This window comes from Spodoptera frugiperda, chromosome 1, assembly GCF_023101765.2.
Source record: "Spodoptera frugiperda isolate SF20-4 chromosome 1, AGI-APGP_CSIRO_Sfru_2.0, whole genome shotgun sequence".
NCBI classification, from domain to species: Eukaryota; Metazoa; Arthropoda; class Insecta; order Lepidoptera; family Noctuidae; genus Spodoptera; species Spodoptera frugiperda.
In genome coordinates, this window is record NC_064212.1 from 7383792 (window position 1) to 7400646 (window position 16855).

Genomic DNA, 16855 nt, shown 5'->3' on the forward strand with positions numbered 1-16855 from the left:
CTACGTAGATTTATGTAAAACAACAAGATTGTAATAAAATTCTTAGTTTAGTATGTTAGAACGAATCAAGTAGATTGGTACCTATCATATTCTATTTACATACGAATAGAAATAACTATGAATTATTGAAGAGAGTCATAAAAGAAAATTTATTTTGATATTTTTCGTGCTCTAAAGCTAATACTAAATTGTTAAAACTGCTGAGTACGAATTCTTGAAATACCTAAGATTATAATCCCTTGGGGGATGTTCTGATGTTATATGAAAGTAGAAGGAAGCCGGGCAGACAGCGAGCAAAGGTTGTAGCAACAAATTATATATTCGATATTATTTATGTTTAAGGGCAATATTATCGAATAACTTCTTCAACAAACTAGTGAGTAACTAACTTCACCTAACTTTTGTAGCCAATTTATAATTTCTAAACAACCGCCAAACTATTTTTATTTTGGTATTAAATTGCTTAGAAAAACTCCGTTTTCTTGGCAAAGTTTAGAGGAAGGATAACTTTTAAATCTTGTGCAACTCGATCAAACTTTTCTTAAGCGCCAATGGCGGGTCTGGAGCTCTGAAGAGGACCTGTAAAAAGACTTTTGATTTGCGTTAGTATATTTTTTGCTTATTTATGGAAAATTAATTTCGGCCAGTGGTTTCACCCGCATTTCTTTGAGGTAAAAAGTAGCCTATGTGTTATACCAGATCATATTCTACCCTTGTCCCAAATTTTTTGGGTAACTAAATAATTTAGCGAAAAACTTTCGCTTTTCGCTAAATTATTTAGTTTGTAGCTGCTCTTTCAAATACTCATTATTGAATATTGCAAATCATTTTACTTTAATATAAATTAATACTTAAAGCTTCTGTCAAAAACAATAGGATTTAAGTACCTACAGACTACGATGAATTAGGATTTTTAGACCACTTAATTATTAATATACGAACATCAGATTTAGAAATAGGAAATTCTACCAAAAGTACCGTAGCAATTAATACTGTTTTTGCATGAATCTGTTCAATGGAGTGGTATTGCGGTTATCGGAATCCTTTGAGAGCGAGGTGTTAGAACGCTTACCTAATTGCATGAGCTGCCCACACACTTCGTTATCTGCATACGATCATTTGCCGGACTACGTTCATGAATGAACAACCCAAAATAGTTATAGCCTCCGGGAACAGTGGGCTACTCATATGTTTGCATAAAATAATCTCGAAATTATTTTACCATGTATTTATTTACTAAACTTAATACAAACAATGTGTAAAGGTGAACTTAATGCCCGAGGCATTGTCTCTCAGTCAACCTTTAAGTGATGCAGAGATGAAAGCAGGTGATTAAGTACATTTTATAAAATAAAATAGGTATTATATACCGTTTAATCATAACAAAAAAAAACTTTATATCTATAAATTATGTGCAATAAATAAATAATATATACGTACATATTAAATATAGAGTATACAATGAAAAAGACAGTTGAAGTTGAATAATTTATAGTTCCTGTTTAGGTTTCACCACAATCAAATATGTGTCTAATAGCGTAACTGACACTTACTTTAGCATATTTTATAATTCCTGAATGTTACTCATAAAATTGCCTAAATGGTTAAAAATCGTGAAAATCGCTTTATAAACATATATTTCGATTTGAGAAAAGCAAGATACTGATTCGATTCCTTTATGTTCGCTGTTATAACTCGTATGTATGTTTACGTGTTGATATTGAGGAAAGAAATGATAAGTAAATTCTGTGGTTAGGGGACATTTTATTACATGTTACTTATAGGGATAATAAAACTTAATTTAAGTGAACAAGGTCGTAAATGGCTCAGCAGAGGTCACAAAAGTAAACAGAATAATAATTATCAAATCGTCTACGAAAAGAAATCTTTTCGGTCAGGGCTAAATGCCTAGCCTTAAGGTATTGGAACTGCCTAATTACCTATGCTGGGAAAGGTACAAGGCAAAAACATCTTATTTAATTCTGTTTACGTTTGTTTTCGTGAAAACCCATTAAGTTCAAGGTGTTCTTAGATCCCCTCTCGTATTAAATAATAAAACCTTTTAGGTGGTTTCCTTTGGCTCAACATAAAAAGGAGGTAAGAAAGTTTATGTACATACTAACTAAGAGATTGAAAACCTTTGATTGTAAAAAAAACAACAGTCAAGGAAATTGATCTTTTGAAATTACTAGTATAGTAGTTTTACACGTATATTAAACAAACATAATATATCTTGGTAATGTTTTGATATTAAGTAAATAACAACTGGTGTATATTTTATATTACCGCGACGGTTGGTTAATAAAACAAATATACATCAACTCAAACGTTCGTTCAACAGAGATTGTGTCAAAGCGACTAAACGTGCTCACTCACAAAGGTTTGGTTAATAAAATACTCAAACACCGCCATATTGTACCCACTATTGTTTGTACGATGATGTTAAGTAAATACGAAAACAAGATTGCTTCTTTTTCATTTATAGTATTGTTACCTAGTAACATAAATCCATATTTTTATAGGTAAAAACAAATTGATACTCCCACGAGTAATCATTGTTTTGACGGAGAAATTCCTGATGTTTTTTGTTTGTCCGTCACTATATTTTAAGCGTTTTATTACATCATCTTCGTTCACAAAAAATAGAAGCATGATAAAGTTTACTATTTTTAGAATATTTTAAAAGTTTCATTAGTGTACGGTATTGGTATGATGAAAAGATTTTTAATCTAATCTTCTTTACTGAAGATGTGGCTAAACTTAGTACTTATTCCCTGATCAACTTTAATTTCTTGAAAAACTTACGCTAATATGTTACACACGTACACACACACTTCCGAAGCTGCAGACTACCTAGCGGCTTTACCGGGGCTCCGGCTCGAAAGCAGGAGTAGGAACGGGGTGGTTTTTAGTCAGTAAGAGTCTGACACTTCCTCTCGCCTCGCCCAAGGCGGCAGAAGTCATTGTGATTGGATGATTTAAAAAAAAAGCACACACACTTTCATTCCATAGTCATTTCGTAAGATTTTATTACGTATAGCTGTTATTGTAAGTAAGTTTCTTTACTAACTAATCTGCATGTCAGTCATCAGCATCCAATTTTATTTCCCTTTTATTCGTATCCTGAGTAAACAAAAAACGAAATGCAATTTCCGAAACGATCCTTTGCACACAGGAAATAATCAGCGTTTTTCATAAAAAATCAATTACCTATCCTTTGTATTGTAATTTAATTTTTTATTCAGCAACTTTGGTTGGGGCACCGTGTATGTTGCCAGTCATTGCTTTAACCCGTAAACCTCGTTTAAATTCCCAAACGGAATGCGTTAACGCCACAGATTAAAATGGAAACGGAAAGAATACAAACCTCATTTCCCCGCGAAACTGTTTATGACACCTTTCAAAATGTATTGCAGGAAATTACACCGATGTGTTCTACAAATCCAGTCACCGAGAAAAGTCAAATGAAAGTAACTGGTACATAAATTCAATCATATCTTATAAACGATCTATTGTAGGTTAAATTAAGGCTAGAAGCTTAACCTTTTGGCTGACTATTAGTTTTATAGTGAATTGTTCTCAATGGCGCAATTTGCAAATTGGTATTTTCGCGTCCTTTTCATGCAAATCAAAATTGGAACTAGAGCACTATTTAAATCGATTTCTGTGGAATATTCTTAGCCAGTAAGTTCGGGACTTTTGATAGCATCATTCATAGTTTTATTAAATGCATAATTTATTAATTAATTTATTAAGTTTTGATATCTATTTCTGTATTGAACGACTAATTTAATTCGTTCCTATTATATAGGATTTGTTCCTGTTATCATAGTATATGTAAAATCTAATAACTGACAAATAGTGTGTGTGTGTGTGTAATATAATAACTAATAGAATATTACAATTAAACGTACATCTTTAGAAAAAAATGGTGTTTAAAACAAAAGAATCCACGTACAGGAAAATATTTTCACGGATTAGGGTAAAATGAGAGCACTTTATAAAGCTAAGTCCCAGTGGGAACATTATCTAGGGTACGTTTACTACCTCTATTCTTTACACCTGTTTGTACCTACACGTAAATATTTTTAGAGCTTCCGTAAAAAGTGTGTTGTGCCTTGATAAAGGTAAACCACGCCTAGCATAATAGATACTCGTCCTTACTGGAGTGTTTACTACATGGATACACATTATTTCATAGTACAAACGTGTAAAATAAATTGACTTTTGTAGTAGTTAAACTTTATAGATATTCAGTAAAAAATTTAAACATCAGTTTTTTTTTTTTTATAATTACTATCGTGGGTCATACTAAGTCCGTCAACGGAAATACGTCTTAAGTACTCACGTAAATTTTTCGAGAAAAGCTCTACTAATTTCAAGCCATACCGGAATTCTCATTCTTAAAACAGCTTGTGTGGTAAGGCGATGTTGCGCAGTCAACTTTTTTAATAATTTACGTGAATAAGTTTTAATTACGGTACTAATTGTTAGTTTTCATTTAAAATTCAATTACGTACATATGTAGGTAGATAGTATTCTGTTACTGGAATTTTATTCTAGAATACTAAATTCTAGTCCTTTTGATAGTACTTAGGTCTTCAATTTAGTTCTTCCAGATAACTTATCGTCCTTTCTCCAGTCCGAATGTTGAAAGGGTACCTACTAAGTATAATATACAAAAGGAAGGGTATTCATTAGATTCCTACGTTAATACAGAGAGTTTAAATATCTTAAGGAATTGGGAGCCATTAAGGTTTATATATGAATAGATGTTTAACAGATAGATGTAGAAGGATGTTAGGTTATTGAAATATAATTTATTTAAGATAAATAGCAACTAGAAAAGGATCTTTCATTTCATACATTATTCATTGATCTCAAAAAGCAAAATTTCTGCGAATCATGGGTAATGTGATTATAACTAATTTAGCAGATATTTTCTTCCATGTCGGTAAGTTGAGAGCAAATACTTCCAAAAGTTACTCTCAAAGTGTATTTCATTCCATTTCAGTTCATATAACACAATAAATCCATAAATTACAGAAGTCTATGAATGCTATGCATAGATTCGGTAAGTTTTTATCGTAACACTTATCATACAAACGTTTTATAAGTAAATCTCAAGAAAGTGAAGTGAATAGTTCTTGGAACAAGTCAATTGGAAACGACAATTTGACGCAAGTTAGTTTGTTGACATCGTGATTTACGTCACTATTAAATAATAAATTCATGTTAGTTTTAGGCGTAATAATTCTTCAAGTTAATAATCTGAGTTAGTTTTAAGCAGTATATAAAAGTCAGTGACAATGAATAGATAGCTTCCAAGTTGAGTGTTTAGTGTAGTGGAGTAGAGATGTACCTGTAGGTCTGCCCTACTATATCTGGATATAGGTGTTTGAACGTCAAGTGCGCCTCTCGACTTGATATAAACCGGTCGAGTGTTCGTTGTATCGCGGAGGTACTAACTTACCAATATATTATCTACACTGATACACGTTCTAACACCAAAATCCTTTCATCTAAAACTTTCGTAATAACAATGTAAGTAACTACGTATAATTTATTACAACATAAACAAATTGAGTTATTTAGATTCCGTGAAGAGAAATCTTTTATAGGCGAATATTATTTATTTCTGTAATATCAATAGCCTGACTAGACGAGGGTAGGTCTTAGTCCTAGAGACATCTGTTATCTTTCATAATAAAGTGGGGTTTTCCAGAATAAGGGTGTTATACAATACAGACATGTTTCGGACCGTAATAAAAATCGCAATCAATCGTAGTTCCTTTAAAAATTCATTGAACAGTTCACATTTCAATTTCACAGCAAGCGAGCTTTATTATTCCGCAATATGGATTGATGTCTGCAGTCGTGCTGTTAACACCGAAACATATTACACTCTGGCTTCCCTCATTTGTATTTTTAGAACACGGTGTGCGTGTTTCGTAGGAACGATAGCAAAATTAATTTTCTTGAACGAACGATTAATTAGAGACGCGAGATCATTATTTTATTTAACTAATTGCGGTGACAGTTCTATGTGACTTTAATGAGGACAAAAATCAAATGCTGTTTCTGAAAAAGTATTGATACTGGTGTTCGGTAATTTTTGCGAGCGAGCTCCGTGTTAGTTACTAGTTTCCGTAGATACTGCGGCTTAATGATGTCGTCGCGTTGCTATTTCAACATTTCTCTTTTTTGTCGCACAGTTGTATGAAAAGAATCTTTACACTGTAAAAAACCTTTCAAATTTATAATAAGAAGTGCTTAATTAAGTGTATTTTTTAATTGCTAAGAAAATGCATTTCAATTTGTAAATGAGGGTTTTGGAATGTTAAGGTTGCATGCTTATCTATACTTATAATAAATCTGTAGAGAGGTCAATTCTGTACATAAAATATATTTCCAAAATAACTATCAGCGGGTGATTAGTGATCGATACTGACGCCAAAAATGCAATCAGAAAAATTTTTGTCTGTCTGTCTGTCTGTCTGTCTGTCTGTCTGTCTGTCTGTCTGTCTGTCTGTCTGTCTGTCTGTCTGTCTGTATGTTCTTTATAGAAACAAAAACCACTCGACAGATTTCAACGAAACTTGGTACAATTGTTCTTCATACTCCTGGGCAGGTTATAGTATACTTTTCATCACGCTACGATCAATAGGAGCAGAGCAGTGAAGGGAAATGTTGGGAAAACAGGAGAACTTACTCCACTTTTTAAGCTTCCGTCGCGTGTGCAGCCTTAATGGTTAAAGCTACACAGAAATCATGTATGACGGAAATGTTCTCCTTAAAATTGTTTAAAAAATATTCCACGACAGCAAATGTCTATCTCTTATGGTTGACTCACAATAACACGTATAACTCCCGATAGCTTAGCAGTTTGGAGCTTTCTGATTATATTTGTCTACTCTTACGTTTATAACACTCTCATTCATTCATTCATTCATTCATTAATATTATTATTATATTATAATAAATCTGTAGAAGGGTCAATTCTGTACATTGAAAATATTGAAAGAATAAATAGCAGAGGGTGTTACTGGATCGATACCAAACCCAAATATGTGATTAAAAATGTTTTTGTCTGTCTGTATGTTCAGGCATCACGTGAAAACTAACGGTTCGATATCGATGAAACTTGGTATAATTATACCTTATTGTCTGGGCATAAAATAGGATTTTTTTTATCCTGAAAAAATACGAAGAAAAAAAATCTTTATTCTTCAGTTTTATTCTACAGAACGCGAGCTTAACAGCAGTAGCTCAAAAGAGGGATCTCCTTAATTATTATGGGCCTCGCCGTATTTGGGTCCAATAGGTATTGATAAGATGTCATTGTCAGAGTTACTCAAAATGGAGAAATAAAACTTCCACGCGAAGACCGACATCCGCGCGGACGGAGTCGCGGGCGGAAGCTAGTGTTATCATAAAAGTGACCAATTTTATATCTATGTTTGGAATACAATAAGAAAGATAAAAAAGAACACAATAATAACTATTAGACCAAATATTTACACTCGGTTGTTAAAAAAATTAATCAAATAAAAGGGATCGTAAAAAGATTCTCGATATCCACCAAAGTGTAAGAGAAATCACCATAAAATAGGAAATTCACTAATCTAATAGGTGCAATATTTCGCGTCGGTGTTAAATTTTATCGTAAATATTAAAAATTTACGATCAAACACATAAAAATGAGTTTAGTTATTCACTTTTACACCTTTTAATCTTTCGATATAACTGAGCAGATTTTGATGAATTATGCTATTAAATTAAAGAAAATAAGTTATAAAAAGTATTGAATAGATAGTATAGTTTACATGTGTAGTTTTATAATAAACTGAATAAAGTGATTACTGGATTAAAAGTACTAAAGATAAACCAGATATTAAGTCTGATACTAGAAATATACCTCCATTTTATGATACAACGATACCTATTAAGCTTTCTAGTTTAATGGTCCTTCGAGCATTGATAATATTCGATACCTTTCTGAGCAGTAATAACGAACCTTATAATAACTACAAAAGGTAGCAAAATTGACTACGTTGCATTTTTAGCTCCTAAACAAACAAGGAAATAAGATTTCCTTATGATACTGGCATGTTTAGATAGGACTGGGGTTTGGACGCAGATAATATCGCACATTTGTGTCGGCTGAAATCATAATACGTTACAATTTATGATCTAACCAAATAATAGCTGAACTAATGTTTTGTTTGTACTCGATGTTTGGAAATTGGAACTTGGTAAGCGATTTATGTATAAGATGTAAGTCGGCTATGTTATTATTTTGTTTAAAACGTTGCCCCGCACAAGAATTTTCACCTGTGTCGTGGGTGCGTTTACAAACATACACGTTGACATACACATGAGTGTATTTACGCACACAACGCACGGTGTCATCACCCACACCCGAAACAACAATTTGTGGATCACACAAAGAGTTGCTCCGTGCGGGAATTGAACCCGCTACACATTGCTCGGAAGCCGGATGCCCAGGCACGGCACCGCACCGACCGAGCAGTAAAATCAAATATTGTTATGGTTATGTATTTAATATTTACTTTATACCTGTTATTATATTGCATCTGTTGTATATATCATATTTACAGGGAAGATCATGGTTTCAGTAAGCAAACAAAGACCGAGTTTAACAATAATTGTATTCGTATCCAAACGAATTCCGAACTACTTTTCTACTCGGATAAAACAATTTGACGCGTTTACTAAGTCACGTCTCATACCCTCGGGAGAATAAACATTTTCTAACACCCCAAACATTTTATTATGTTTCAAATGATACCTAAAAGACTTGCTTCAAAAACCGTTTAATTAAAATCTGTTGAGATGGGATTGAAAGAGATTAATTTCATTTACAATTTTAGCTGAAACAAGAAAGCCCTCTTGTAATAATTATTATTTACTGGTTTATTGCGGTACTTTAATATTGTCTGAATTATTTGTTTAGATATTAGCCTTAAAACGTTTTACTTTGCCATGCTTTTTTGTGAAATTACAAAAGTTGTTACGGAAGTTTCGTTTACAAAAATGGATACGAGGAAAAAAGAGAAATTGAGGAATTTTATTTTACTGCAAAGTGTGTACAAAGCGTTGCTGGCAATAAAAGATAAAATATGACTTTAGCTTAAAGTGTTTTGCATTATTTTGCTGGGCACGTGTTGGGGAATGCAAATACTTTGTGTATACCTACTTGTTTCACTCATTTGTAACATACAAGGATGAAGGATGTATCTACTGAAGTATAGTCGTCTCCAGTTAGTGAATGAAATCGGAGCTAAGACTCCGTTTTCAATGGGATACTCAAGTAGAATATAGTACCCTAGAGAGACATATATAGAGGTTGGACGTCCCACTGATTATAGTGGTCTATTTCTGGTTGTTCAGATCTTTCTTAATGTGCGTTAACGAGCTCCACCTTGAGCCAATTCCTCTTTTATAGATGCAATTAATTAAACATTTCTTCTTCGTGGTTAAATCTTAACGAGATGATTATATCACCTGTTTAAGTACTTGGCAGCTTTTGACACGAAACAATAAACCTTAGAGAAGTTGTATAAAGTACACTTTCAATCACACGGAAAAATAATTCCGTTTTGTTATTCTTTATGAAGTTTTGAATGAACAGATGTCAAGCATCTGAAGAGTTACAGAGATCTTATAGAAATATCTTTTAATACTCTCGCTTACGACCTTGATTCAGGGAATCTCGTTTATTTTTAAGCTCCATGGTAATCTGTTTACAATACACGGTTTGTACAATAACAGAAAAAGCTATTAAACTATAAATTGGGCACAGACATTTATGTAACGCGTTCAGTTTCGCGGAAGAATTAATTTTGGAATGTCAGTTCGTTTTTTTTTTTCGCCGTCACATTGTTTATGCCTGGAAACGGACAATGTGGAACATTGAAAACATTTATCAAATAGTTCAAAGTTTCAGGAAATATTTGAAAATACGGGTGGTGTAAAACACAACCTAGCTGCTTAAAAATTTAACACAATTAAAGGGATACCGAAATCTAAACAATTTCTGACAGAATTTTATAACCATTGATGACCATTTTTTCATTCAATGTTTATTTAAAACCGATATAAAAAAGTGGTGGAATTTCGAAACCAGGTCAGTAGGAGCAGTATCAAATTAATGTGAAAAGTTTTGTGATTTGATTTTTGCGAGTTATCTTACATCTGCCCAAATACGTAATATTTCTGTAGATCCATAAAATATGATTAATGGCATCGAGATTAGTTCCACCTTTCCAAAAGAAATATTTTTATTGATATAATCTTAAGATTACATTTAAAAAAAAGGTAATTTAAAAAACTAAAAAACCCGACTGCGATTCTTTATAACATGAAAATGAAAAAATCCCTAAAACAAGAATACAAGAAAAATTGAAGCAGTCGGGACCCATTCTAGAAAGCCAGCCGTATGTGCCCTCATTAAGTCTTCATAATATTTAGAATGGGTCCCGACTGCTTCAATTTTTCTTGTATTCTTGTTTTAGGGATTTTTTCATTTTCATGTTATAAAGAATCGCAGTCGGGTTTTTTAGTTTTTTAAATTACCTTTTTATTTTATTTTCTTTTAGTTTTATTATTTATTATATTTTGATATATCTAGTATCACTCTCACAGTAAATACGAATCAAACGACCCCTATCAAGCTGAAATCCATCGAGTCGTTCAGGTTGGAGAGCGAGCAATATTCGAATTTGGCGCCAAAAATCCGCCATTTTGGTTTTTTAAACATTTTGATATATCCAGTGTCACTCTCACAGTAAATACGAATCTAAAGACACCTCTCAAGTCAAAATCCATCAAGCCGTTTAGGCTGCAGAGCGTGCCAAACAATTATACATACATACATACATACATACATACATACATACTCTCGAAAAACATAACCCTCCTTCTGGCGCAGTCGGGTAAAAAGTTAAGCCGCCCTTAAATATGGCTTAACTTTCCAGTGTGTTTAAAACAATTAGATACCTATATTAAATAGGTTTGTTAACTTGCTAGTTATTTATTATACGAATGATCAGGGAATTCTGAAAAAATGAGAACCAATAAAATCCTAAACCAATTTCTAACAAGGATATATTGAGGATACTAGTTTCATAGCGAATAAATAAAAATGATGATTTTCCTTATTCTCCCAATAAAGCTTTTGGTTTAGTCGCCTTATATCTTCAACTAAATGTTATCAAGTTCAATTCCCGAGGCTTGTTAGTCTCTAGAGGATTTAGCAGAGTACCGGATTATGATGCCCAGTGTCCTTATTACGGTAGTAATTCGTTGTCAAATAAATCGGATTTTCTTATATGCATTATCCCTTATGTCTTTGATTTTATAATACGTACAAAACTAGGCCTTTTTCTTTGATATTCGTATCTGTGAAAAACAGAAGATTCATGTCTGTACTTAAAAAGCGAGTTTAAAATTTTTAATGATCCTATTTCACCTCTAGCGGACGGTGAAGAGCAAACAACAGTAGCTCGTAAAACTACTGACATTCAGCCGAATCTTGTGACTCATCGTAATATTTAGGAAATTGTATGAGAATAAAATATAAGGATAATAATACCTTTATCTTATGAGAACACTCCTTAAGCATTCCCATAAATGTACATTTTGACGGAGATGATTTTACTTCTAAAATAATCACCGACAGGTGTTCTGATAAAAATCCTATAGGGATCTGGGAAGGATCGTACAATTGATATAAAATATTTGCGATCATAAAACCCAGATTAGAGTCGGGATTGTCATAGATCCATAAGACCTTAGGAAAAAAAGTCCCGACAAATCCGGCGAGGATAATAAAAAGGAACACGCCGTATTAAAACTGACAGTTTTTTTTTGTAAAATATAGTGCTAACTGTGTACTAAGTTTGTATATTTTTTTGTATATTCTGGCAAATTAAATTTAATTTAGCCTGAAGTGATATAACTCCACAGAATATGCCTAGGTACATGTTTTTTGTTTCACGCTCAAAAGCCCTCTGTTGACTTCAGTGACGGTAACTGACGTTGTTGATATTTATCTTTTTTACTCACGAGATTGCCTCCAACAAATATTTTTGAGAGAGAAAATTCTGCAGCTATAAAAAGCAGGTCATATACGGAAATAAATGTCGCCATACCAACCGTTAAAATATTTTATAAAGTCATTTTTACGATTATTATTTTTTCTTTTATTTGTATCTGAAAAATATTTTTTTACGGATGTTCATGGATAAAGAATTTCCAGTCCTCTCACAAATTAAGTTCATGTTCTTTCTGTAGGAAACGTGTCTGGAATTATAATTACTTTTTACCTTTTCTTATTCTGTAGATATGATAAGTTTTTTTTTATGGTATAAGCCGGTAGACGAGCCTACGGATCACCTGATGGTAAGCAATCGCCGCCGCCTATGGACACCCGAAACACTAAAGGCGTTTCAAGTGCGTTGTCGGCGTTTTAAGGTTAGGAATTTAAGGGTTGTTGGGGAATTGGGGATTAGGAAGATTGGAAAAGGAGGTAATTGGTTGGTAACATAGTATGACTACATATCTAAACAAAAACTTGCCATCAAACGTATTTAGATGTCGGACTATATTTTAAAACTTAATAAAACTAATTTAATAGTTGCTTACGCTAGTCCACTACTCAGTGTTTAGAACAAATTAAGAACACTAATGTATTTTATTCTTTGACTCAGATTAATCTACTGTATTTCCCAAGTATCTATTAATTCTAGGAACTTTGTACCTACAGATAAAAACAATACAGCTGAAAAAGACTAAAATCAAATATCTACAGACATTTTAGTTTTGTTTATCTGTCTTATTCGCTATCTTACTGCGAGTTTGGCAATGAAAAGGTAATCTTTCGGGCAAGCTGTCGGTTTCTGCAAAATAATATATTTTGTCGGAAAACAGAAAAATAACATTCTGTTTACAAAAATCTACTTAAGTCTCTCTTTAGTATAATGTTTTATTACTTTTCGACGACGCCCCGTTATGGCGATAAGTAATTCCAAATGGACAACAAAAGTAAGTTTTGTTAAATAATGTTAAAAATATCGTATGAAAACATTTGAATGAGTTGTAAACAATCTGCACTTAAACAATATGCTTTGAGTCTATAACTTTACAAACTCAAGGTACACCTAAAGGTGACAAAAAGTTGAAAAAAGAAGAAATAGACGAAATGTGATGCAACATTAGATTGGTCTAAAGTCTTTAATTAATTATTAATAAATTAATAATTGTCTAATATTATCGTAAAATATGACGAATTACTTTTGCTCTGAATACAGCTATTCGAGAAAATGGAACATACATACCGCGTAAATGCCAATATTTTTGTCGCCCTTCGTATCCCAAACATTGTTTCACCGTCATCTAAATATAACATTACCGATAAACACGTACAAATAAATTATATTACTTACTCTACAAAGACCGGAAAGTTGTACATCGTTTGGGGAAGAAGTTAGTATTCAAAACAATATCTGATGAAAACCAGACATTTGTAATGAAGTGTTTCTTTTTATACGCTTCTTATTTATTACTTTGCATAAATAGCGATCTGCTTCGGCTACGACTGTTTGGGAAGAAAATTCTTGGGTATTTATATTTCTGTTGGTCCGTGTTGTTTAAAACATGGCGGTTGTTACTTGTAACGAGAAAATAAAATCGGTCAAGTACGAATTGTATTTTCACATCACTAGTCTCTATCTCATCACTTTACCGTGTAATCAAAAGAATATAGGTGTGTGAGTGAAAAGATTTTCAATTATCCGTCGTGTGCCATAAAAATATTCTGTCCTGGGACGGGCAAACGACATGGATTCGGATGTGATTTGCTCCTTGGCTTTCGTGACGGAATCCTGAAAATTACATCTTATATTATACAAAAAAGGGAAAAAAGATCAAATGCAGAGGGCGAGGGCGTTGAAGTTGGAGATCAAACAGGAAAATGGAAAATATAACAATGGTAGCCAAAATGTTGGGTCCAACGATAATATAATTTTGATGGTCACGTTATTAATCATGAAATTGACATGTTTGTTAGAATGATAGATTTATGTATTGGAATATATTTTAGAAACATTTCTCTGAAAATAGATTTTGAAGTTCATTACAATTTAACCCTTGTACATCTGTCACGGAAGTTTTGACAATAGAATTTGAGTTTGAGCAATACCGTTCAGTTGTAACGTGAAACTATACCCGTAACTTTCTACTAGTTGGTCTAACATGTACCATTTTCAATGTAGGTAATCCTATCAGCCGTTGTGCCCATACAATCGTAATCCTAACAGATAGACCTTTCCGTATACCAGCGGCGAAACAATACTGACGCAACAAGATTCCGATGCCATTTCAATTTAGTGACGTGAAAAGGCAAAACTTTTACAAAATATCGGACTAAATTCTATATTGACGATAGAAACTGTTCATTAATGTGTTAGTCTCAGTCGTATAGTAAGCCATGTGCAGCAATTGACCATGACCTGGGTGAGAAAAACGTGATTCCAAAAATATGCTGATAAATACCCACGGTTTTCACAAGAATTCTGTTAAAACTGCGGACAGAAGGTAGACTACACATTCGGGTATAATAAATAGACAATAAATCCTTAAGTACCGATTTATTAGAAACATGTCTAAGAAAAAGCTATGGAAAACTCACAACAGAAATAACCAGTGGGTGGTATAATTAGTGTAAATACTAAGATACGGTTGTTTATTTACGATATTGATTCTAGCTCGATACCTCGTGTTTGTTATGAAAACACGAAGCACATGTTTAAGAATGTGTATTTTTACCTTTATCGTCGCCCGATGTATTGAATATTAATTTTCGTTTTTGTTTCAGAAGATGGCAGACGAAGTGTGTGAAACACTGAAGAATGCGCCATGATCGACAATTTAACAGAAAATATGTACGGTATCAAGTTACTCGTCAGCAAAGATTTTAAACAGAACAATGTATGGGGGTCTTTTAACAAGACGGAGGCTGTCGAGGCGAGTGCTGTCAACGTGTCAAGAGTGAATCAGACGATATATTCACTCAGCGATGATGAGTACATATTTGACAGGACGGATGTTAGAGCCATATTCATTACCCTCTACACGATCGTGTTCTGTTGCTGTTTTTTTGGTAAGTGTATTTTTACATAAGAAATATCTAGCTAGCCTAGCCTAGATATACAGCGACTAAATGTAGTAAAAGTTCGAGTAAACATACAGTTTATTGACTTGTCGTATCAGTGCCAGGAGCAGACGTTAGGTGATATGTAAGCAATCTTAACGTTCTAGGTACGAGTATAATACTTTTATATTCACATAAAATAAATGTTACAGAAGTTAGATAGTAGTTTGGTGTGATATCGTTATTTTAGTGTTCTTACATCTTGCACTAACGAAAATAGCAAAATGTTCCTACATATGTACCTACCTAAAATAATAAATTCGAATATTAAAGCTTATTTCCTTGTACACCTTATAATTTAAAGATTCAGAACAATTGTATCTCAAGATTCTATGTACTTGAAGAAGGTTGAAGTTTTCAGATCTTAATATTTCCGGCCATTTTGTGCTTGTTTCGCTAAATTACTACCGAGTCAAAGGCTAAGATTTTTTTCATTTTGTGGCTCTTGGTCTTGGTAATTGATTACTTTTAAAACACTCGGCTACTTAGAACTCTCCAAGTTTCTTGCAGGTTTTGTTTGTACGGTACGTTCCTTATTTCTTTCCCTTTTGTTACTGAATGTTTTTCCTTTATCGTACGTTTCGAAGTAACAATAACCTTAATAAAAACGTCGACATGTTTGCGAATTATTATTACAATTATCCATAATTGTATTAAATGTCCTTTTCTTAGGTACATGTTATTCATTCTCGATGATACGAACTCCTTAATCAATATTTATTTATTTAACACTTAATTGCACATACATTGTGAAATTGGCGGATTTAATGAGATGGGTATTCACAAGGTTGTCGATATATGGAATGTGGATGCGGCTATCATTGTGCCGATAGTCGTGTCGGCCAATGGGTTAATCCCTAAAAACCTCGACATCAATTTTAGGAGGTTGGCGTTAGGCGGATGGATCAAGGGTCTGATGCAGAAAGCAGTGCTCCTCAAAACCGCACGAATTGTGAGGAGGTTCCTGTCTCTGGAGCCCTAACCACCGGTAGCTTGGACCATGCTCCCGCTACTGGTCGGCTTCTATTTTTATATTTTAAAATGTTTTTTTTTTATATATATATTATAAGTAATATATAAAAATACTAGCAAACCCGGCGAACTCCGTTTCGCCACCAATGATTTTCCCTGTCTTCCTGCTTTTCTCTTGATTTTTCCTGAATATTCTTTGCTATAAACCTCACGGAGCCCGAGACCTTTCCAACGAATGCAAAACCGTGGAAATCGGTTCGCGCGTTCTGGAGTTATAGCGTCAGGAAGGAAAACTCGACTTATTTTTATATTATAGATAATTTTAGAGAATTTAAAATAAATATATGTATGTATGTATGTATGTATAATAATAGAAGTAGACATAATTATTATAATCGATACATAACTATGTATAGTAGATATAGGAACTTACAATATATTATGTAATAAGTATACATCTTACTTCATCACATCTTAATATCCGAGGCACTAGACCAAAATATTTTTCTCGACTAATATCTAATATTCTCCCAATGATTAGGTGATATCTTTACTAACATTGCGTACATCATTAGCAGAGCCATGAATCAAACCTGTCTACATAAATAACGTGTGAATTAAATAGTCATCAATTACATCTGTCCATAA

The 16855-nt window shown here is 33.1% G+C and overlaps 1 protein-coding gene and 1 long non-coding RNA gene across 8 annotated transcripts in view; one reads left to right on the forward strand and one right to left on the reverse strand.

Moving 5' to 3' along the window:
• The window catches only part of LOC126911260 (uncharacterized), a 94678-nt gene that overhangs the window by 48888 nt on the left and 28935 nt on the right, over window positions 1-16855 (reverse strand). The window lies entirely within an intron of this gene.
• LOC118273356 (trissin receptor) overlaps window positions 1-16855 on the forward strand; it is a 107385-nt gene that overhangs the window by 37281 nt on the left and 53249 nt on the right. For 4 of the 7 annotated variants that reach the window (XM_035590270.2, XM_050697276.1, XM_035590272.2 and 1 more), the window contains exon 2: window positions 14903-15184. In XM_035590270.2, the coding sequence (XP_035446163.2) occupies window positions 14941-15184 (244 nt within the window). In that variant the 5' untranslated portion in view covers window positions 14903-14940. Of the gene's footprint in view, window positions 1-14899; window positions 15185-16855 lie in introns of all 7 variants that reach the window. The other 3 variants (XM_035590267.2, XM_035590271.2, XM_035590269.2) reach the window with 1 other exon arrangement.